This window comes from Podarcis filfolensis (genome assembly GCF_964270895.1).
Source record: "Podarcis filfolensis genome assembly, chromosome: 18".
NCBI classification, from domain to species: domain Eukaryota; kingdom Metazoa; phylum Chordata; class Lepidosauria; order Squamata; family Lacertidae; genus Podarcis; species Podarcis filfolensis.
In genome coordinates this window covers 7,936,929-7,958,122 of record NC_139622.1, presented here as the reverse complement: position 1 = coordinate 7,958,122, position 21,194 = coordinate 7,936,929, and the positions used below count along the sequence as shown (strand labels likewise).

Genomic DNA, 21,194 nt, shown 5'->3' with positions numbered 1-21,194 from the left:
GGCCTGTCCATTTAACTGTTTCTTCACAACGAATCTTGGCTTTGCATTCCCATCCACCAATATCTCTGTTATGTACTGAGTTGAATAGGATCCAAAATGCAGCAGTCTGATTGGTCCTAGAACAATAGGATCCAAAATGCAGCAGTCTGATTGGTCCTAGAGCAAGAGGATTCAGAATGCAGCAGTCTGATTGGTCCTAGAACAATAGGACCCAAAATGCAGCAGTCTGATTGGTCCTAGAACAATAGGATCCAAATGCAGCAGTCTGATTGGCCCTAGAACAATAGGAGCCAAAATGCAGCAGTCTGATTGGTCCTAGAACAATGCAACAGTATGACTGGTCCTCAGGAGCCACCCAATCCAGCTCCAGGTAGAAGTGAATCCGCAACCTGATTGGCCTACAGGGGAATCCAGGAATTAGCCAATCACGTGCGGCCCATTGTATAAATAATGTATATAAAGCAGATATTTTGGGGGAACTTTCGTTCGTCCTCACTACTATGAACTGAATAAAGAGCATGAAATCCACACTCGACTCCGAGTATATTTCAATCTCTTTGGCCTGCAAGTAATATTGCCAACTTATCATGGCTGCCCATGCTCCTCTGCCTTTAACAGCTCCTTGATGTGCAGAAATTCGTCAGGTCAAGTTTTCATGGAGCGGCTAATCGCGAAGTCCTGAACTTTGGCAGCCCTGAGTTCAAATCCTGAAAAAGGTGCTCACGGTGGAAGCCTGGGGTTTTTCAGATGTTGCTGGACTACAATTCCCATCATCCCTGTTCTGAGACGCATCCTGTTTCTCAGGAGGGGATGCCTCTTTGGGGTTTCCCAAACTTGGGTCTCCGGCTGTTTTTGGACTACAACGCCCATCATTCCTAACTAGCAAGACCAGTGGTCGGGAATGATGGGAACTGTAGTCCCCAATCAGCTGGAGACCTGAGTTTGGGAAACACTGGAACTGTGACAGGGAAGGAAATAGCTCCCTGCTGATCTCCATGGGTGTGCGGATGTGTGTGTACCCAAGATTGTGTGTCTGTGCGTTATTGTGTGTGTGTATGCCTATGAATCAAGGGATGCGGGTGGCGCTGTGGGTTAAACCACAGAGCCTAGGACTTGCCGATCAGAAGGTCAGCGGTTTGAATCCCCGCGACGGGGTGAGCTCCCGTTGCTCGGTCCCTGCTCCTGCCAACCTAGCAGCTCGAAAGCACGTCAAAGTGCAAGTAGAACAATAGGTACCGCTCTGGCGGGAAGGTAAACGGTGTTTCCGTGCGCTGCTCTGGTTCGCCAGAAGCGGCTTAGTCCTGCTGGCCACATGACCCAGAAGCTGTACGCCGGCTCCCTCGGCCAATAAAGCGAGATGAGCGCCGCAACCCCGGAGTCGGTCACGACTGGACCTAATGGTCAGGGGTCCCTTTACCTTTACCTCTATGCCTACGAGGTTGTGAATCTGTTGAGCTGGCACAACGCACACCCTCGGGTTTGACCCCACTCAGTTTTGGCACTTGGGAAAAGACCCTGTGGTATCCTTGATAACGGTGAGACCTCACCTCCTCAAGAAACTGTTGGAGAGCTTTGCATCTCCACCACCTCTGGAAGATAACTAATCCAGAATGCAGCAGCCAGACTGATGACTGGGAGAGGCTGCCAAGACCATATAACACCGGTCCTGAAAGACCTACATTGGCTCCCAGAATGTTTCCGAGCACAATTCAAAGTGTTGGTGCTGACCTTAAAAGCCCTAAACGGCCCAGTATCCCTGAAGGAGCATCTCCACCCCATCGTTCTGCCCGGACACTGAGGTCCAGCTCCGAGGGCCTTCTGGTGGTTCCCTCCCTGTGAGAAGTGAAGTTACAGGGAACCAAGCTGAGGGCCTTCTCAGTGGTGGTGCCCGCCCTGTGGAACGCCCTCCCTTCAGATGTCAAGGAAATAAACAAGTAACTGACTTTTAGAAGACATCTGAAGGCAGCCCTGTTTAGGGAAGTTTTTAATGTTTGATGTTTTATTGTGTTTTTAATATTCTCTTGGTAGCCACCCAGAGTGGCTGGGGAAACTCAACAAGATGGGTGGGGCATAAATAATAAATTGTTGTTTTTGTTGATGTTGTTGTTTTTACAGTCACACCTCGGGTTAAAGTAGCTTCAGGTTGAGCATTCTCAGGTTGCGTTCCGCGGCAACCTGGAAGTAACGGAACGGGTTACTTCCGTGTTTCGCCGCTCACACATGCGCAGACCCTCAAAATGACGTCACGCGCATACACAGAAGCGGTGAACCGCAACCCGCACAGACTCGCAGACGCGGGTTGCGTTCTGCTCAGGATGCGAACGGGGCTCTGGAACGGATCCTGTTCACATGCAGAGGTATAAAGCTAAAGGGACCCCTGACCATTAGGTCCAGTCGAGGCCGACTCTGGGGTTGCGGTGCTCATCTCGCTTTACTGGCCGAGGGAGCCGGCGTACACCTTCCGGTTCATGTGGCCAGCATGACTAAGCCGCTTCTGGCGAACCAGAGCGGCGCACGGAAACGCCATTTACCTTCCCGCCGGAGCGGTACCTATTTATCTACTTGCACTTTGAGGTGCTTTCGAAGTGCTAGGTGGGCAGGAGCAGGGACCGAGCAACGGGCGCTCACCCCGTTGTGGGGATTCGAACCGCCGACCTTCTGATCGGCAAGCCCTAGGCTCTGTGGTTTAGACCACAGCGCCACCCGTGTCCCTCGTTGGTATAGATAGATAAAACAGCATGCCCAAGCACATTTCGTTCTGGCTTTTAACCAGGTTCCCCAGGAAGGGGGAATTCCAAGGCGAAGCCGCGATCCACATTCCCCACCCGCAAAGACACCCGCGTCAAGGACCTCGAAAGCATGGCAAGAAAAACGAATCGCCGACCTCTTGCGAGAAATCACATCCAAAACTCCCCACTGGCAAAGAAATTGAGGAAAGGGGAGAAGGACCTCCCCCACACCTCTGCTTAGTATATACAAACCTGGTTGACTCATTCGTCAGGGCTGCCTGTGCGCCAAAGGAGAGCTGGATGATGAGGCGCCCCCTGCAAAGTGCTTGCTGTTAATTGCCCCGTTTGGCCAGCCCTGGAAACGCCGTCTTTAATCATCCGCTCTCGCAACCCCTCCATTGGAAAACCTCGCAATTAACAGCCCGGGATGCAAACGTCAAAAGGCTAATGAAGCCTTGGGTGGGACTCTGGCTGCGAGCGAATTTCCTTGCAGACACCTCCCAAATGGCCGTGAGTCAGAGCCCAAAAAATCCAGCGTTCCCGGGACGTTTCACGAGGAACCTTTCCAGGTTTCCTTCCCCCCTGCTGAGGCCTGGTTCACAAACACAGAGCGCAGCGGGAAGGGGAGTTGGCCGCTGCAGGGAAGGGGAGTTGGGCAACCAAACGCCTTGCATTTAGACAGCCAGTGTGCCAGGAAGCCCCCTGACATGCTAGATTTTCTACATACAGGGAACTGGAATGCTCTTCTGCACAGAATGTTCCCTCTGTGGCGAAGACCGCCGTATCTGAGCAAGCCCTAACCTCAAGTGAAGGATGGGTGGTCTCTCTCAAAATCCCCCGCCCTATTTGGGGATGGGAACTTTTTGAGGGGGACAAATAATAATACAGTGGTACCTCTGCCTGTCTTAAAGGGACGCGGGTGGTGCTGTGGCATTGTATGGCGTTTCCGTGCGCTGCTCTGGTTTCACCAGAAGCGGCTTAGTCCTGCTGGCCACATGACCCGGAAAAACTGTCTGCGGATAAACGCCGGCTCTCTCGGTCAGTAAAGCGAGATGAGCGCCGCAACCCCAGAGTCATCCACAACTGGGCTTAACTGTCAGGGGTCCCTTCCTCTGATCTCATGCACCAAGCAGGCTCTGCGCATCAGTGACACCTTCTCCCGCTTCTCGTTCCAGACCAGCGAATCGGCACTTGCTTCTCAGCACTCATCGGCGGTCGTTGTGCGGGGGAGCTACCTGGGCAATACGCGAAAATGCAGTGCTGCTGTGATTCCGGGAGATGCTGGGCCATCGGTCAAACTCCGGAAATGTGCCCTGTGAGGGGGTCAGGTGAGTGAGCTCTAGGGAGGGGGTTAGCAAGGCCAGCTGACCTTGATCTGGCAGCATTGGCTGGGCAGCATGACAACAATATTTTGGAAAATGAGTGATACACTTATGGAAGAAAGCTGTCTGTATGTACCGTATTTTTCGCTCTATAAGACGCACTTTGGTAACAGCAGCCACGAAATTAAAAGACGCCTGCTTCTTGGGAGAAAAGCAATGACAAACCTAGACAGCATCTTAAAAAGCAGAGATATCACCTTGCCAACAAAGCTCCGTATACTTAAAGCTATGGTTTTCCCAGTAGTGATGTATGGAAGTGAGAGCTGGACCATAAAGAAGGCTGATCGCTAAAGAATGGATGCTTTTGAATTTTGGTGCTGGAGGAGACTCTTGAGAGTCCCATGGACTGCGAGAAGATCAAATCTCTCCATTCTGAAGGAAATCAGCCCTGAGTGCTCACTGGAAGGACAGATCCTGAAGCTGAGGCTCCAATACTTTGGCCACCTCATGAGAAGAGAAGACTCCCTGGAAAAGACCCTGATGTTGGGAAAGATGGAGGGCGCAAGGAGAAGGGGACGACAGAGGACCAGATGGTGGGACAGTGTTCTCGAAGCTACCAGCATGAGTTTGACCAAACTGCGGGAGGCAGTGGAAAACAGGAGTGCCTGGCGTGCTCTGGTCCAGGGGGTCACAAAGAGTCGGACACGACTAAACCACTAAACAACAACAACAAGACGCACTTTTCCCCTCCTAAAAAGTAAGGGGAAATGCGTGTGCGTCTTATGGAGCAAATGCAGGCGGGAGGCTCTGTTCAGCGCTCCCTTTAAAGAGCCGCCTGGAGCGTGTGTGCGGCTCTTGGGGGCTTTTTCCCGCACACACGCTCCGCGCACTCTTTGAAGGGAGCGCGGCTCTTAGGGGAGCCTTCTGCCTTAGCCGCACACAGCCTCTTCCGGGAAGGGGGAGCTGTGCGTGGCTATCCCATAAGCCAGATCCCTCTTGCTGTTCTGGCTTCTGGGATTCAGAATATTTCTTTTCTTATTTTCCTCCTCCAAAAACGTGCGTCTTATGGTCTGGTGCGTCTTATAGAGTGAAAAATACGGTATGCCATATTGGCCTGAATATTCGCCTCAATTTTTCCCCAAATTCTGCCCGTTTTCTGTTTTTGATTTCTCCCCATTTGCTGCACCCTCTCTTCTCTCTCTTATACCACACCAACAATACAACAAGCTCTCGTTCCTTCTGTCGCTCGAGGTTCAAATCCTGCTCACGAATACGCCGTGCTATAGTATTCCTTTAAGGAATCCGAAAAAAAGCTTCCGTTCTTCCACAAACAATAATCATCTGGCTTCTCTGGTTTTAGCTGCTACCGTATTTTTTGCTCTATAAGACGCACCAGACCACAAGACGCACCTAGTTTTTGGAGGAGGAAAACAAGAAAAAAAATATTCTGAATCTCAGAAGCCAGAACAGCAAGAGGGATCGCTGCGCAGTGAAAGCAGCAATCCCTCTTGCTGTTCTGGCTTCTGGGATAGCTGCGCAGCCTGCGTTCGCTCCATAAGACGCACACACATTTCCCCTTACTTTTTAGGAGGGAAAAAGTGAGTCTTATAGAGCAAAAAATACAGTAGCTTCACCAATTACAGTCGTACCTTGGTTTTCAAACAGCTTAGTTCTCAAAGGTTTTGGCTCCCGAGCGATCGAAACCCGCAAGTGATTGTTTTGGTTTTCGGGTGTTCTTTTGGAAGCCGAATGTCCGACGGGGCTTCCGATTGGCTGCAGGAGCTTCCTGCGACCAATCAGAAGCTGCACTTTGGTTTTTGAACATTTTGGAAGTCAAACGGACTTCGGGAATGGATTCCGAGGTATGCCTGTAGTTGCTGCCACATTTCTTTATGAAGCTGCTTTATCCTTCCACCTTAAGCAGGAAATGACGATTTGGTTCTCTGCTTTGTCTTCCCCAGATGAATATCGCCGGCTGTGCATTGAAGGCCTCCCAGTTGTTCCGGGCTTCCCTGGAACTTTTCCCGGGGTCCCTGGCTTCGGCCCCAACGGAGTTGGGCCAGGAATTAGTGGTCCCGGTGCCTTTGGTCCAAATGGCGCAAACGGTCAAGGTGGGATCCCCGGACTGCCTGGGATGGGGCCTGGTAGCTCAAGCATCGGTAAGTGAAAAAAAGGCACAACATCAAGTTTCTAGACCTCATGGTTTAGAGGGAAAGGGCTGCCTTATGCCGAGTCAGGACTTTGAGCCCAAGAGATGCTGGAGATTTAACCTAGGATTTTCCGCCAGGCAAAGCAGTACAGTGGTACCTCTGTTCTCAAACATAATCCGTTCCAAAAGTCTGTTCTGAAACCAAAGCGTTCCAAAACAAGGCACGCTTTCCCATAGAAAGTACAGTGGTGCCTCGGGTTAAGAACAGTCCAGTCTAAGAACGATTCAGTTTACGAACGCTGCAAAACCTGAAGTAGTGTCCCAGTTTGCGAACTTTACCTCAGTCTAAGAACAGAATAGAACAGAGGGACACGGGTGGCGCTGTGGGTTAAACCACAGAGCCTAGGACTTGCATATCAGAAGGTCAGCGGTTTGAATTCTTTTTCTTTTATTAAAGTAACCACCCCTGGCGTTTTTGCAGGAACAGCCACCCTCAACCAGACCATCGACATCTGCAAGCATTTCACCAACCTGTGCTTGAACGGGCGCTGCATCCCCACCCCGTCCAGCTACCGCTGTGAATGCAACATGGGCTACAAGCAGGACATGCGGGGAGAATGCATTGGTGAGTTGGGGGGTGGGACCACTGGGTGCGTGCATGCGCAGCCTTGGCTGTCGGAGCAAAGCTGCCATGCTCATGCTAAGAGAATTCTTGCCACAGTTATTGCCATAGCTGTCAACTGTCCCTTATTTGGCGGGAAAGTCCCTTATCCCAGCGCCGTGTCCTGTTGCTGTCCCTTATTGATGATGTCCCTTAAATTTCCCGGGTTTCAAAGGAAGCAGCTCCTCTCCCTCCCTCCCTGCCGGCCAGGGAAGAGGGAGGATCCAACTGTGTTGCTTGGCTGCGTTGCTCACCCAATAAGGAGACTAAGAACGACTGGGGGGTGGAGCTTGCATGCCTTGTGCCGATCAAATCGGCCGCGTTGCCTGGGGACTCGCCTTTGCTCAGCACTTCCCAGCGGAGAGGTGACGGTGGTTTCACTTGCTGCATCCCCTTTGCCGGGTTGCTGCGCTGTGGGAACCACCGCTTGAGGCTTCGTTTGGCTGCTGGCTGGGCTTTCTGCCTTTGGCTCGGAGGGGCTCAGAAGTCGAACATGCCTGTGCTTGGAAAATCCCTTATTTTGGCTGCTGATCCCTTATTTTTGAGGTTGCTGGTCCCTTATTTTCAAATCTTTAAGTTGACAGCTATGGTTGTTGCATACAGAAACGGTCTTTTATCTTCCCTTGGTATCTCTCTCCGCCTTTCCTTGCCAAGACATGGATGAGTGTTCGAGTAGCCCCTGCCTCCACGGCGATTGTGTGAACACGCCCGGCTCGTACCACTGCAAGTGCCATGAGGGATTTCAGAGCACCCCTACCAAGCAAGCTTGTATTGGTAATTTCGGGGAGAAGCTGGGTACCATCTTGGGGAACCGGTGCAAAAAATCTCTCCTTTCGGATTGGTGGTTATTGTTATAATAAAAAAACTGCTCCTTTATCCCTTATCAGTACCCAAGAGCCCATATAGAGTCCTTAAGTAGGTTTTCTGTCAGTAGGAGAAATTAAGAGAGGCCTGTCAGAATTGCGTTTGACCGAGCGACTCCTCCGGTTGAGTCCTCCGGAATCGCCTCCGACGTTATTAACGACCTGAGCCTTTGATAAAACCCCATTCTGCAGAGTATCCAGCACAGGGAAGAGACGAGAAGTTTGAGCTAGATAGCTAAAGAGCGTTTTATTCCTAACTATGCAGACAGAAAAGAAACATACGTGCTCTCTCTGTGAGAGCAGAGAGCAACTGAACAAGAAAGGAACAGGAAACCAGTAACATCACATCCGTCTCCTGTCTTCCGTGAGACTTCCAACACCCTGGAATCTCTGGAATGTAAACAGAGTCTTGTGACTCAAAAGCACTGCACAGTGGCAACACACAGAAACCAACATCCTCCCCCTTTCTGTGAACACCACTGGGCAGTGTGTCATCTACAATCTCAGTACAAACCCAGTTTCTGTACATAGGTACAGTGTTGATCCTTCGGAACAACCTTGGACAATAAATCAGCAGGCCAGCCAGAGAATATTGAGAAGCAGCTAGTAAGCCTGATCTTTATTCAAGGAGCTGTTGCAACAGGGTCCCCCGCTCATCGCACGCAGGAGGGAGGAGAACCCCAAACAATGGTGTGCAAGCCCTTATATAGACTTTTGAAATTGCCTGCCCTGTAGCTCAAGACCAGCCCCCAAATGAGCATAATGGTCACAAATCCAGTACTTTCAGGGTTGGCGCAGTCCATAAAAATCCAGTTACAGGTAGGTAGCCGTGTTGGTCTGCCATAGTCAAAACAAAACAAAACAAATAAATAAAATTAAAAAATTAAAAAATTCCTTCCAGTAGCACCTTAAGGTAAAGGTAAAGGGACCCCTGACCATTAGGTCCAGTCATGGCCGACTCTGGGTTTGCGGCGCTCATCTCGCTTTATTGGCCGAGGGAGCCGGCGTACAGCCTCCGGGTCATGTGGCCAGCATGACTAAGCCGCTTCTGGAGAACCAGAGCAGCGCACGGAAACGCCGTTTACCTTCCTGCCAGATTTATCTACTTGCACTTTGACGTGCTTTTGAACTGCTCGGTTGGCAGGAGCAGGGACCAAACAATGGGAGCTCACCCCATCGCGGGGATTCGAACCGCCGACCTTCCGATCGGCAAGCCCTAGGCTCTGTGGTTTAACCCACAGCACCACCCTCATCCCTTAGTAGTACCTTAGAGACCAACTAAGTTAGTTATTGGTATGAACTTTTGTGTGCATGCACACTTCTTCAGTTGCAGGACTTACAACTTTAACATTATGGAATATAGAACACCACGCCAGGACAAAGTGAGGAGAAGGCAAAGTAAGACCCAGGCTCCTTCTGGCCTATTATAGTCAGTATGACCTTGACAGACAGATAGCAGAATCCATTTAAACCAGCTGTACTCAACTTCCCGGAAGGAATAACCCAAACAACAGAAACCTCCTGCCTGTTTCTTTCACGTAGAAAGAAACCTTCCAGAACCCTCTTGAATTAATCAGATCTCTACACATCAGATCAATACTTTCTGTACTAAGAAATGCAAACGGACAGTTCTGACTTAAAGCCTTTTTGGTTCCCCGCTAGACATTGACGAGTGCATCATGAACGGACTGATGTGCCGGAACGGGCGTTGTGTCAACACCGACGGCAGCTTCCAGTGCATCTGCAACGCCGGCTTTGAAATCACTCCGGACGGGAAGAACTGTGCGGGTAAGGATTAGGCCCTTTTTGTCATGGGGGGGGTAAGGGGCGGGGCATACGAAGCCCTCAGTCTGGTTCCTTCAGGGCAAAGGGAGCCCAGAGAGGAGGAGGAGGAGGAAGGGTGAGGGAAGAACAAGATGGAGCAGAGAGCCAAAATGGATGGGTCTGTAGATGGGGGGGAAAGCAATCGGTTGAAGCCTCTGGGAAGACCTAGTGAGGGAGAAAAAGGTGAGAGGGAGAGGCGAAAAGGAAGGAGAGAAAGAAAGAAAGAAAGAAAGGGAAGGAAGGAAGGAAGGAAGGAAGGAAGGAAGGAAGGAAGGAAGGAAGGAAGGAATGAGTGGTACAAAGCAAGAAAGAAATGAGTTTCACTAACTTGGGACCCCCATCAAACTGATGACAGTTAACTCCTGACCCCTGTTTGCTGTGTCGATTACTCAGTTTATTTGGGGGGGGCCCGCAAAAACACGGGGTTTGCAGCAAACGACGTCACAAAGCCAGCACAAAACTTTGGCGTCACTTTGGAGGGGGACCCAAAATTTCAGGGTCACCTGAAGCTAACGAGAGGAAGGAAGGGAAGGGAAGGGAAGGGAAGGGAAGGGAAGTTCCCCCACCTTGGAAAGGGGCTTCCCTGAGCGAGTGGCACCAGGGGAGGCCACGGGGGGGGGAGAGAAATCTCCATGGTGACCTGCTCCCTCCCTCCCGCAGATCACGACGAATGCGCCACCACCAACATGTGCCTCAATGGGATGTGCATCAACGAGGACGGGAGCTTCAAGTGCATCTGCAAGCTGGGCTTTGTCTTGGCTCCCAATGGGCGATATTGTGTCGGTGGGTAGATGGCAGGAAAACTTTACCAGGGATCGCGAGTGGGGGAAGTTTGAATTTCCAAAAACATGAGCAAAGTCTTTGCCCTCCACTTGCAACAACCCTAATCAGGTGTTCTCCCAAGGTTTTTCTGTTTGTTAAATCCGCACACGGCTTTATTACGGTCCGTAGACCCACAATAAACAGTCTGACATAGTATATACCGTATTTTTTGCTCTATAAGACTCACTTTTTCCCTCCTAAAAAGGAAGGGGGAATGTGTGTGCGTCTTATGGAGCGAATGCAGGCTGCGCAGCTATCCCAGAAGCCAGAACAGCAAGAGGGATTGCTGCTTTCACTGCGCAGCGATCCCTCTTGCTGTTTTTGCTTCTGAAATTCAGAATTTTTTTTTCTTGTTTTCCTCCTCCAAAAACTAGGTGCGTCTTGTGGTCTGGTGCGTCTTATAGAGTGAAAAATACGGTATATCAACATTAAAGTTATTCGTCACCAGAGGAGCTTTAGCCTGTACTAGGGCTGACAAATGTCCAGAATTTCCCAGACATAGACAGGATTTCTCTGCCAAAAATGGCACATGGCAGCTCCTAATAATAATAATAAAAATAATAATTTATTATTTCTACCCCACCCTGGAACACGGGTGGCGCTGTGGGTTAAACCACAGAGCCTAGGACTTGCCGATCAGAAGGTTGGTGGTTCGAATCCCCACAATGATGGGGTGAGCTCCCGTTGCTTGGTCCCTGCTTCTGCCAACCTAGGAGATCGAAAGCACGTCAAAGTGCAAGTAGATAAATAGGTACCACTCTGGCAGGAAGGTAAACGGTGTTTCCATGTGCGGCTCTGGTTCGCCAGAAGCGGCTTAGTCCCGCTGGCCACATGACCCGGAAGCTGTACGCCAGCTCCCTCAGCCAATAAAGCGAGATGAGCGCCGCAACCCCAGAGTCGGCCACGACTGGACCTAATGGTCAGGGGTCCCTTTACCTTTACCTTTACCTTTCCCTGGCAGACATTGACGAGTGCGAAACCCCTGGAATCTGCATGAATGGCTGGTGCATCAACACAGAGGGCTCCTTCCGCTGCGAGTGCCTGGGGGGCCTGGCCATCGGTGTGGATGGGCGAGTCTGCGTCGACACGCACGTCCGCAGTACCTGCTACGGTGGCATCAAGAAGGGTACCTGTGCCAGGCCTTTTCCCGGCGCTGTCACCAAGTCCGAGTGCTGCTGTGCCAACCCGGACCACGGGTTCGGGGAGCCTTGCCAGCCTTGCCCGGCCAAGAACTCAGGTGAGTTGGAGAAAAGCGATTTGTACGTGCCTGTAAGGATTCTGGGAATCAGGTTCCTCCCCGCCCCCATGGCAGTAGATAAGAAGTCCAACAAAGGAAGAAGAAGAGTTTGGATTTTATATCCCGCTTTATCACTACCCTAAGGAGTCTCAAGATGGGACGCGGGTGGCGCACGTTCATTTTTGTTTCTTTATTACTATTCATCACAAAATATTCCATCAACGTCTTCTGCGCTTTCTTCTTTATTTTTTGGTCATCTAATAAATTTTCATTTAACCTCCATCGAAAGGTTTTTTCCTCCCTTTCTTTTATCTCACACTTGATTGCATTATGATCCGAAAGTATTTTTGGTTGTATTTCTATTTTGTTACTCCTGGTGTTAATTCGCTGGTAATCCAAACATAATCTATTATTGACATTGATTGATTTGGCTCTGAAAAGTAAGTAAATTGTTTTCCTAAGGGGTGTCTTAGTCTGAGGATTCTCAGTGTCCATGGAATACAGCGACTCTTTCAGCACGTGAATGTAAAAAGCCTTAGAATTGCTGCGTTGACAAAGACTTGTGTGTTTTTTTGCAGCTGAATTCCAGGCTCTCTGTAGCAGTGGCATTGGCATCACAGCTGACGGGCGAGGTAAGTTTCGGGGAAAGTGACCCCCACCCCACCCTTCAGCAGCTTGTGGGGGGTTGTGCAAGGCTGGGGCCTCTGCAGAAACTCAGTCCCGGTGGTGTTTCATTGGGACGTAGTCTTAAAATCCGTGGTCCCAACTCAGTCTGCGAGTGAAAGCACTGGACCTCCTGTAATTGATCATTTTCGCTTTGATTCGCATAAATATGGTTTTACAGCCATACCTCAGGTTACAGATGCCTTGGGTTGTGCGATTTCGGGTTGTGTACCACGCCAAACCCGGAAGTAGTGGAACGGGTTACTTCCGGGTTTTGTCGCATGCACAGATGTGCTAAACTGTGCTTTGCGCATGTGCAGAAGCGCCGAATCGCAACCCGCACATGAGCAAACGTGGCGCTGCGTGTTGCGGACGTGCTTCCCACAAGGATCACGTTCGCGACCCGAGCGTCCGCTGTATTATTAATTCCAAAATCCCCCCTCTTGTGTCCAGATATCAACGAGTGCGCATTGAACCCGGACATCTGCCCCAACGGGATGTGCGAGAATCTACGGGGAAGTTATCGCTGCATCTGCAACCTGGGCTACGAGTCAGACCCCACGGGCAAAAATTGTGTGGGTGAGTGATTTCGCGGGGTCATGGAGGGCCCTTGGAGGGCCGCCTAGAGATGGACGCAACCTCGACACAAATGCGCAGACAAGCCTGTGGCATGCGCAGTTCGAGCTGTGAAACAGAACCACTCTGGAGCTAGTTCATACAGGAACAATGTTTTGTGTTGTGTAGGCTCCTAGGATGTAAGTCCAGGGCCCTGCCTGCTCCCTAAAATATCCCTGGTTTGCTCCTTTGTATATATAGGGTGGGTCCCTTCTATACGTGGGTGGCGCTGTGGGTTAAACCACAGAGCCTAGGGCTTGCCGATCAGAAGGTTGGTGGTTTGAATCCCCGCGATGGGGTGAGCTCCCGTTGCTCGGTCCCCGCTCCTGCCAACCTAGCAGTTCAAAAGCACGTCAAAGTGCAAGTAGATAAATAGGTACCACTCTGGCGGGAAGGTAAACGGCATTTCCGTGCACTGCTCTGGTTCGCCAGAAGCGGCTTAGTCCTGCTGGCCACATGACCTGGAAGCTGTACGCCGGCTCCCTCGGCCATTAAAGCAAGATGAGCGCCGCAACTCCAGAGTCGGTCACGACTGGACCTAATGGTCAGGGGTCCCTTTACCCTTTACCTATATATAGGGTACCTACATTCTGCATGGACTGGTTGCATGGCAACATGGGCAAATGGCTTGAGATACCTATCAGGTCCATCAATTACCATATAGCATATATTCAGCACAAAAAACAGCGACAACTGGTTGTTGACAAAGGACAGCTGGACATAGAAAGGGCCCCATTACCTTCAGTAGCTTAGGGCCTCATCGAACCTAAATCCGGCCCTGGGTGCTGGGTGCTGTAACCCGGCCGGCCTCCATGCACAGCTCACATTCGTGCGCCTGTCTCTCCAGATGTGGACGAGTGTGCCGTCAACCGGCTGCTGTGTGATAACGGCCTCTGCCGCAACACCCCAGGGAGCTACAGCTGCAGCTGCCCCAAAGGATTTGTCTTCCGGACGGAGACGGACACCTGCGAGGGTAAGTGTTTGGGCCCGGTGCCGGCAAAAAAGGGAGCGGATCTCTGTTGTCAACGAAACTGGCTCTTTAATTAAGGTTTTAGCGCCAGCCAAGCAGGCACCTTTGCCTGTCCTTTGAGAAGTTGGGATGTTAGCGAACGTCCCATGGCTTCCCACAAGGGAGAGGCGACACAGATCGGCGTAAGATCTGTGCGGGATAAATTCAGCAAGGTTCTCTCCTTCCAGATATCAACGAGTGCACCTCGAACCCGTGCATTAATGGCATATGCAGGAATAACGCCGGCTCTTTCGCCTGCGAGTGCTCCCCAGGAAGCAAGCTGGATTCCAGCGGCACCATCTGTGTTGGTAAAGAGCGTCTCTTTTTTCGTAATTTTTTAAATCGATTTTCGTTTTTGTTGTTTAGTCGTTTAGTCGTGTCCGCCTCTTCGTCACCCCCTGGACCAGAGCACGCCAGGCACTCCTGTCTTCCACTGCCTCCCGCAGTTTGGTCAAACTCATGCTGGTAGCTTTGAGAACACTGTCCCACCATCTCGTCCTCTGTTGTCCGCTTCTCCTTGTGCCCTCCATCTTTCCCAGCATCAGGGTCTTTTCCAGGGAGTCTTCTCTTCTCCTGAGGTGGCCAAAGTCTTGGAGCCTCAGCTTCAGGATCTGTCCTTCCAGTGAGCACTCAGGGCTGATTTCCTTCAGAATGGATAGGTTTGATCTTCTTGCAGTCCATGGGACTCTCAAGAGTCTCCTCCAGCACCAGAATTCAAAAGTATCCATTCTTCGGCGATCAGCCTTTTGCTATAAGAAACTGATGATCTGAGCCACAGTCAGCTCCAGGTCTTGTTTTTGCTGACTGTATAGAGCTTCTCCATCTTTGGCTGCAGAGAATATAATCAATCTGATTTCAATGCTGCCCCTCTGGTGATGTCCATGTGCAGAGTTGTCTCTTGTGTTGTTGGAAATCGATTTTCATACCGTTTAACAAATTCAATTCAGTTTCGATGCGATATGCCCTTTGCTTTTCTATTTCCTATCTTTACTTCCACGATGTTTCTGTTCTGCTTTTCTTCAAATCCTCTTATCCTTATATGCCCTTAAATTCCTTAAAGTAGGAGGAATACACACTGAAATGCAAAAAAATAATAATAGCAAAAAGCAAATAGGAAGAAGAAGAATAGCAAAAAAAAATGCATTTTAATGGGGAAATTCACACTGAATGCAATATATATACATAATATATATATACATAATCTATCTATCTATCTATCATCTATCATCTATCTATCATCATCTATCATCTATCATCTATCATCCATCTATCTATCTATCTATCTATCATCTATCATCTATCATCTATCTATCATCTATCTATCTATCATCTATCTATCTATCATCTATCTATATCTATCTAATCTATCTCTATCTTTCTATCTATCTATCTATCTATCTATCATCTATCTATCATCTATCTATATCCATCTATCTATCTATATCTATCTATATCATCTATCTATCTATCTATCTATCTATCTATCTATCATCTATCTATATCTATCTATCATCTATCTATCTATCTATCTATCATCTATCATCTATCATCTATCTATCATCTATCTATCTATCATCTATCTATCTATCATCTATCTATATCTATCTAATCTATCTCTATCTTTCTATCTATCTATCTATCTATCTATCTATCTATCATCTATCTATCTATCATCTATCTATCATCTATCTATATCCATCTATCTATCTATATCTATCTATCTATCTATATCTATCTATCTATCTATCTATCTATCTATCTATCTATCTATCATCTATCTATCTATCATCTATCTATATCTATCTATCATCTATCTATCTATCTATCTATCTATCTATCTATCTATCTATCATCTATCTATCTCTCTATTTATCTATCATCTACCTACCTACCTACCTACCTAACTACCTATCTATCATAGCAACCCATCTGACTCACCTATTCTGCTTCCCTCCCCTAGACAGCATGAAAGGGACTTGCTGGCTGAACATCCAGGAAGGCCGCTGCGAAGTCAACATCAATGGCGCCACGCTGAAGTCCGAGTGCTGCGCCACCCTGGGCGCTGCCTGGGGCAGTCCCTGTGAACGCTGCGAGATTGGTAAATGTCTGTCCGAACTTTGGCACTGGCCAAATTGCAGCGTGCAAGGGGTCTTGGTCTCCAAAGCACCTTTGGGTCTCCGAGTTTGGCAAAGTCTCGCGGTTCTCAGCTGCTCTCTCATTTTCTTTTTTGCCACAGACACCGCCTGTCCGAGGGGTTACGCCAGGATGAAGGGGGTCTCCTGCGAAGGTATGGGGCGCTGTGACAGCTCGTATCCTGGGGGGGCCTACCGGGGAAACCCCAATCACCTCCCCACGTAACAGAAGCGTCCTTGTGCCTTTGATAGCTCTTCCCTTGAATTTGCCCTGCTCAGGGGCAACATACCATATTTTTTGCTCTATAAGACTCACTTTTCCCCTCCTAAAAAGTAAGGGGAAATGTGTGTGCGTCTTATGGAGCGAATGCAGGCTGCGCAGCTGTCCCAGAAGCCAGAACAGCAAGAGGGATTGCTGCTTTCGCTGCGCAGAGATCCCTCTTGCTGTTCTGGCTTCTGAGATTCAGAATATTTTTTTTCTTGTTTTCCTCCTCCAAAAACTAGGTGCGTCTTGTGGTCTGGTGCGTCTTATAGAGCGAAAAATACGGTAGTTTTGGACAAGGCAATGTGAGCCTGCCTGCCTCAACAGAGCACCCACGTCTTTAGACTTGCCACTTTACCATCTGCAGGTGGCACGGGTGGCGCTGTGATCTAAACCACCAAGAGGGCAGGGATCAGGAAACTTTTTCAGCAGGGGGCCAGTCCACTGTCCCTCAGACCTTGTGGGGGGCCAGACTATATTTTGGAAAAAAAAATATGAACGAATTCCCATGCCCCACAAATAACCCAGAGATGCATTTTAAATAAAAGCACACATTCTACTCATGTAAAAACACGTTGATTCCCAGACTCTCCGCTGGCCGGATTTAGAATGCGATTGGGCCGGATCCGGCCCCCGGGCCTTAGTTTGCCTACCCATGCTCTTGGGCTTACTGATCAAAAGGTCAGTGGTTCAAATCCCCGTAACGGGGTGAGCTTCCGTTGCTCTGTCCCAGCTCCTGCCAACCTAACAGAAAGCACGCCAGTGCAAGTAGATAAAAAGGTACCACTGCAGCGGGAAGGTGAACGGCATTTCCGTGCGCTCTGGTTTCCATCACAGTGTCCCATTGCGCCAGAAGCAGTTTAGTCCTGCTGTGCACATGACCCGGAAAGCTGTCTGCGGACAAACGCCAGCTCCCTCGGCCTGAGATGAATGCCGCAACCCCATAGTCGCCTTTGGCTGGACTTAACCGCCCAGGGGCATAACTTTTTTTAAGGGAAATTCCCTTATTCCAAATAGGATTCCTCGCAAGAAAAGGGAAAAGTTGAGAGCTATGCCCAGGGGTCCTTTAACTTACCATCTGTGAAATGGGTGTTCTGAGGACCTGTGCATTGGATTTGCAGCGAGTGGCTTTTCTTAGACCCCCAAATGGATATTTTGCTGCTAATCCCCCCTCCCAGTCCCCACCCGCTGACTAACACACCCTGCAGCGACCCTCACGACGTTTTTCTCTCCCCAGATGTGAACGAATGTGAGGTTTTCCCGGGGGTCTGTTCCAACGGCCACTGCGTGAACACAGTGGGGTCCTTCCGTTGCGATTGTCCCGAAGGCTTGACGCTGGACGGCTCTGGCAGGACATGTGTTGGTGAGGATGTAGAAGAGGCATGAGCCACACAGGCTCTCGGTTCCCCTTTCCCCGCATTTCCCATGACATCCTTATTTCTCATCTTCCATGGGAAGGACCTTGATACGTCTTGGGGGGGGAGCCCCAAGCGAAACACTTGAAAGCCCTAAACGGCCTCGGTCCAGTATACCTGAAGGAGCATCTCCACCCCCATCGTCCAGCCCGGACACGGAGGTCCAGCTCCGAGGGCCTTCTGGCGGTTCCCTCCCTGGGAGAAGTGAGGTTAACAGGGAATCAGGCAGAGGGCCTTCTCGGTGGTGGCACCCGCCTTGTGGAATGCCCTCCCGTCAAATGTCAAGGAAATAAACAACTACCTGAGTTCTAGAAGACATCTGAAGGCAGCCCTGTTTAGGGAAGCTTTTAATTTTTAATAGACTATTGTATTTTAATATTCTGTTGAAAGCTGCCCAGAGTGGCTGGGGAAACCCAGCCAGATGTGTGGGGTATGTATAAATAAATACAGTGGTACCTCAAATTAAGTACTTAATTCGTTCTGGAGGTCTGTTCCTAACCTGAAACTGTTCTTAACCTGAAGCACCACTTTAGCTAATAGGGCGTCCTGTTGCCACCGCACCGCCGGAACACGATTTCTGTTCTCATCCTGAAGCAAAGTTCTTAACCCAAGGTACTATTTCTGGGTTAGCGGAGTCTGTAACCTGAAGCGTATGTAGCCTGAAGCGTATGTAACCCGAGGTACCACTGTACTAATAATTTATTATTTATACCCCACCCATCTGGCGGGGTTCGCCAGCCACTCTGGGAGGCTCCCAACAGAACATTAAAAACATGATTTTTAAAAAATGAAACATAAAAAACTTTCCTAAACAGGACTGCCTTCAGATGTCTTCTAAAAGTCAGATATAGTTGTTTATTCCCTTGACATCTGATGGGAGGGCGTTCCACAGGGCGGGCGCCACCACCGAGAAGGCCCTCTGCCTTCCAACAACTTTTAAAAAGCTCTGCAACTTTGCAAAAAACAACAACAACTCAACAACTGTTGTGTCTGGATTTTCACCTGTGTGTGTGTGTGTCTGTGTAGAGAGAGAGAACCTCTTAGAGGTTTCATTTATCGTTTTAAGCAGCATACGGATTTTGTTAGGTCAAATCAATCAATCAATCAATCAATCAATGTCTCCTCTTAATCTTCTCAAGAAGAGCCCAGTCTCGGGGTTGCACCCAGCTAAATTCTGCTCAGAGTAGACCAGCAGACCTCCGTCAGCCATGTCCCTGAATTTTGATGGCTCAGCTCGGGCTACGATTAGCGTGGCACGCAGCCGCCGGCCGCTAGCAAAAGCTTCGAGACGGCGTCTTCCTTGCTGTCCGTCTCTGACCTTCGCCTTTCCTCCCCCAGACGTGCGGCTGGAGCAATGCTACATGAAGTGGGCCGAAGACGAGTGCACGGCGCCACTGCCAGGGAAATACCGCATCGACCTTTGCTGCTGCTCTGTCGGTGCGGCTTGGGGTTTCGACTGCGAGGAGTGCCCCAAGCCGGGCTCGGCTGAATACAAGGCCATCTGCCCAAGAGGACCTGGCTTTGCCAATCGGGGAGATGTCTTATCCGGGCGGCCTTTTTACAAAGGTGAGTTGGGGTGTGTGTGATGGAGACCATCATCCCCCAGGAGCGCAGAGGAGGGGGGGACAAATCACAGAAATAGACAACTGCATAGACAACTTACTGGCATTCACCACCGTTGCACCGGAGAAGCCTATGATGGAATGTAATTCCCAGATAGTTTAATTTGAATACCTAGTGGATGGGTTTACCACCAAATACCCCAGGATGCGGGTGGCACTGTGGGTTAAACCACAGAGCCTAGGGCTTGCCGATCAGAATGTCGGCGGTTCGAATACCCGCGACGGGGTGAGCTCCTGTTGCTCGGTCCCTGCTCCTGCCAACCTAGCAGTTCGAAAGCACGTCAAAGTGCAAGTAGATAAATAGGTACCACTCCGGTGGGAAGGTAAACGGCATTTCCGTGCGCTGCTCTGGTTCGTCAGAAGCAGCTTAGTCATGCTGGCCACATGACCTGGAAGCTATCTGCGGACAAACGCCGTCTCCCTCGGCCTATAGAGCGAGATGAGCACCGCAACCCCAGAGTCGTCTGCAACTGGACTTAACGGTCAAGGGTCCCTTTATCTTTAACACAAGGCTGGGGAACCTGTGGCCCTGGAGATGTTTCTGAGATCCGTTCATCTTCCAGTGGTCAAGAATGATGAGAGCTGGCCTTAGCTTCCCACTTCTGCCACCAATCAACTTCTCGGCAGGCTGAAACGAGAGCCTTTCCTAACCGGCCTCCTTTTTGACCCTCTAGATGTGAACGAGTGCAAGGTATTCTCCGGCCTCTGCACGCATGGGACCTGCCGCAACACCATCGGCAGCTTCCGGTGTCTTTGCGGCAACGGCTTTGCCCTGGACGCTGAGGAGAGAAACTGTACAGGTAAGCGGCATAGCTATCAACCGTCCCTTATTTGGTGGGACAGTCCCTTATCCCACCGCCGTGTCCCGCTGCTGTCCCTTATTGATGATGTCCCTTAAATTTCCCGGGTTTCAAAGGAAGCAGCTCCTTTCCCTCCCTCCCTGCCAGCCAGGGAGGAGGGAGGCTCCAACTGTGTTGCTTGGCTGCGTTGCTCACTCAGTAAGGAGTCTAAGAACGACTGAGGGGTGGAGCTTGCATGCCTTGTGCTGATCAAATCGGCCGCGTTGCCTGGGGACTCGCCTTTGCTCAGCGCTTCCCAGCGGAGAGGTGACGGTGGTTTTCCTTGCTGCATCCCCTTTGCCGGGTTGCTGCGCTGTGGGAACCACCGTTTGAGGCTTCGTTTGGCTGCTGGCTGGGCTTTCTGCCTTTGGCTCGGAGGGGCTCAGAAGTTGAACATACCTGTTCTTGGGAAATCCCTTATTTTGGCTGCTGATCCCTTATTTTCGAGGCTGCTGGTCCCTTATTTTCAAATCTGTAAGTTGACAGCTATGGTAAGCGGGACACCGTAAACGCCCTTCTCAGAAGCCAGTCCCCAACTCGGGTGGGGGTTCCCCCCTGGGGAGACTTGCTGTGCCCACGGCGACGACCTGAACCTCTCTTCCACCCCTCGCAGATATCGACGAGTGCCGGATCTCGCCCGACCTGTGCGGCCACGGCTCCTGCGTCAACACACCTGGCAGCTTTGAGTGTGAATGCTTTGAGGGCTACGAAAGTGGGTTCATGATGATGAAGAACTGCATGGGTGAGGCGGATTTGGGAAAGGGGTGGGCCAAAGGTGTTTTATCTGGAGTTCAGGAGGAGGCGATGCTCTTCCGAAACAGTGGCCGTGAGGGGAGCATCCCGTTGCCTCTCCACGACCGCAGCTGCTGGCCTCCTCCCTTACGATACGATGCTGTCACAATACTGTCACACCACAAAGAACTCATAACCCACCTACGTTCAGCAGCCAGAAACACCATAACCAGACACTGGAGAGACCTGTCAGGAGTAAGCTGGACCAATGGTACCAAATCGTATGGGAAACAGCCCC

The 21,194-nt window shown here is 50.2% G+C and overlaps 1 protein-coding gene across 3 annotated transcripts in view; it reads left to right on the top strand.

Annotated features, from left to right (window-relative positions):
• The window catches only part of FBN3 (fibrillin 3), a 156,253-nt gene that overhangs the window by 60,409 nt on the left and 74,650 nt on the right, over nucleotides 1-21,194 (top strand). For 2 of the 3 annotated variants that reach the window (XM_083594312.1, XM_083594313.1), the window contains 17 exons: nucleotides 3,905-4,057; nucleotides 6,013-6,210; nucleotides 6,682-6,825; nucleotides 7,516-7,635; nucleotides 9,387-9,512; nucleotides 10,209-10,331; nucleotides 11,332-11,607; nucleotides 12,186-12,239; nucleotides 12,724-12,849; nucleotides 13,733-13,858; nucleotides 14,083-14,202; nucleotides 15,855-15,992; nucleotides 16,131-16,181; nucleotides 17,526-17,651; nucleotides 19,042-19,269; nucleotides 20,000-20,125; nucleotides 20,778-20,906. In XM_083594312.1, the coding sequence (XP_083450438.1) occupies nucleotides 3,905-4,057; nucleotides 6,013-6,210; nucleotides 6,682-6,825; nucleotides 7,516-7,635; nucleotides 9,387-9,512; nucleotides 10,209-10,331; nucleotides 11,332-11,607; nucleotides 12,186-12,239; nucleotides 12,724-12,849; nucleotides 13,733-13,858; nucleotides 14,083-14,202; nucleotides 15,855-15,992; nucleotides 16,131-16,181; nucleotides 17,526-17,651; nucleotides 19,042-19,269; nucleotides 20,000-20,125; nucleotides 20,778-20,906 (2,364 nt within the window). Of the gene's footprint in view, nucleotides 1-3,904; nucleotides 4,058-6,012; nucleotides 6,211-6,681; nucleotides 6,826-7,515; nucleotides 7,636-9,386; nucleotides 9,513-10,208; nucleotides 10,332-11,331; nucleotides 11,608-12,185; nucleotides 12,240-12,723; nucleotides 12,850-13,732; nucleotides 13,859-14,082; nucleotides 14,203-15,854; nucleotides 15,993-16,130; nucleotides 16,182-17,525; nucleotides 17,652-19,041; nucleotides 19,270-19,999; nucleotides 20,126-20,777; nucleotides 20,940-21,194 lie in introns of all 3 variants that reach the window. The other variant, XM_083594314.1, reaches the window with a different exon arrangement.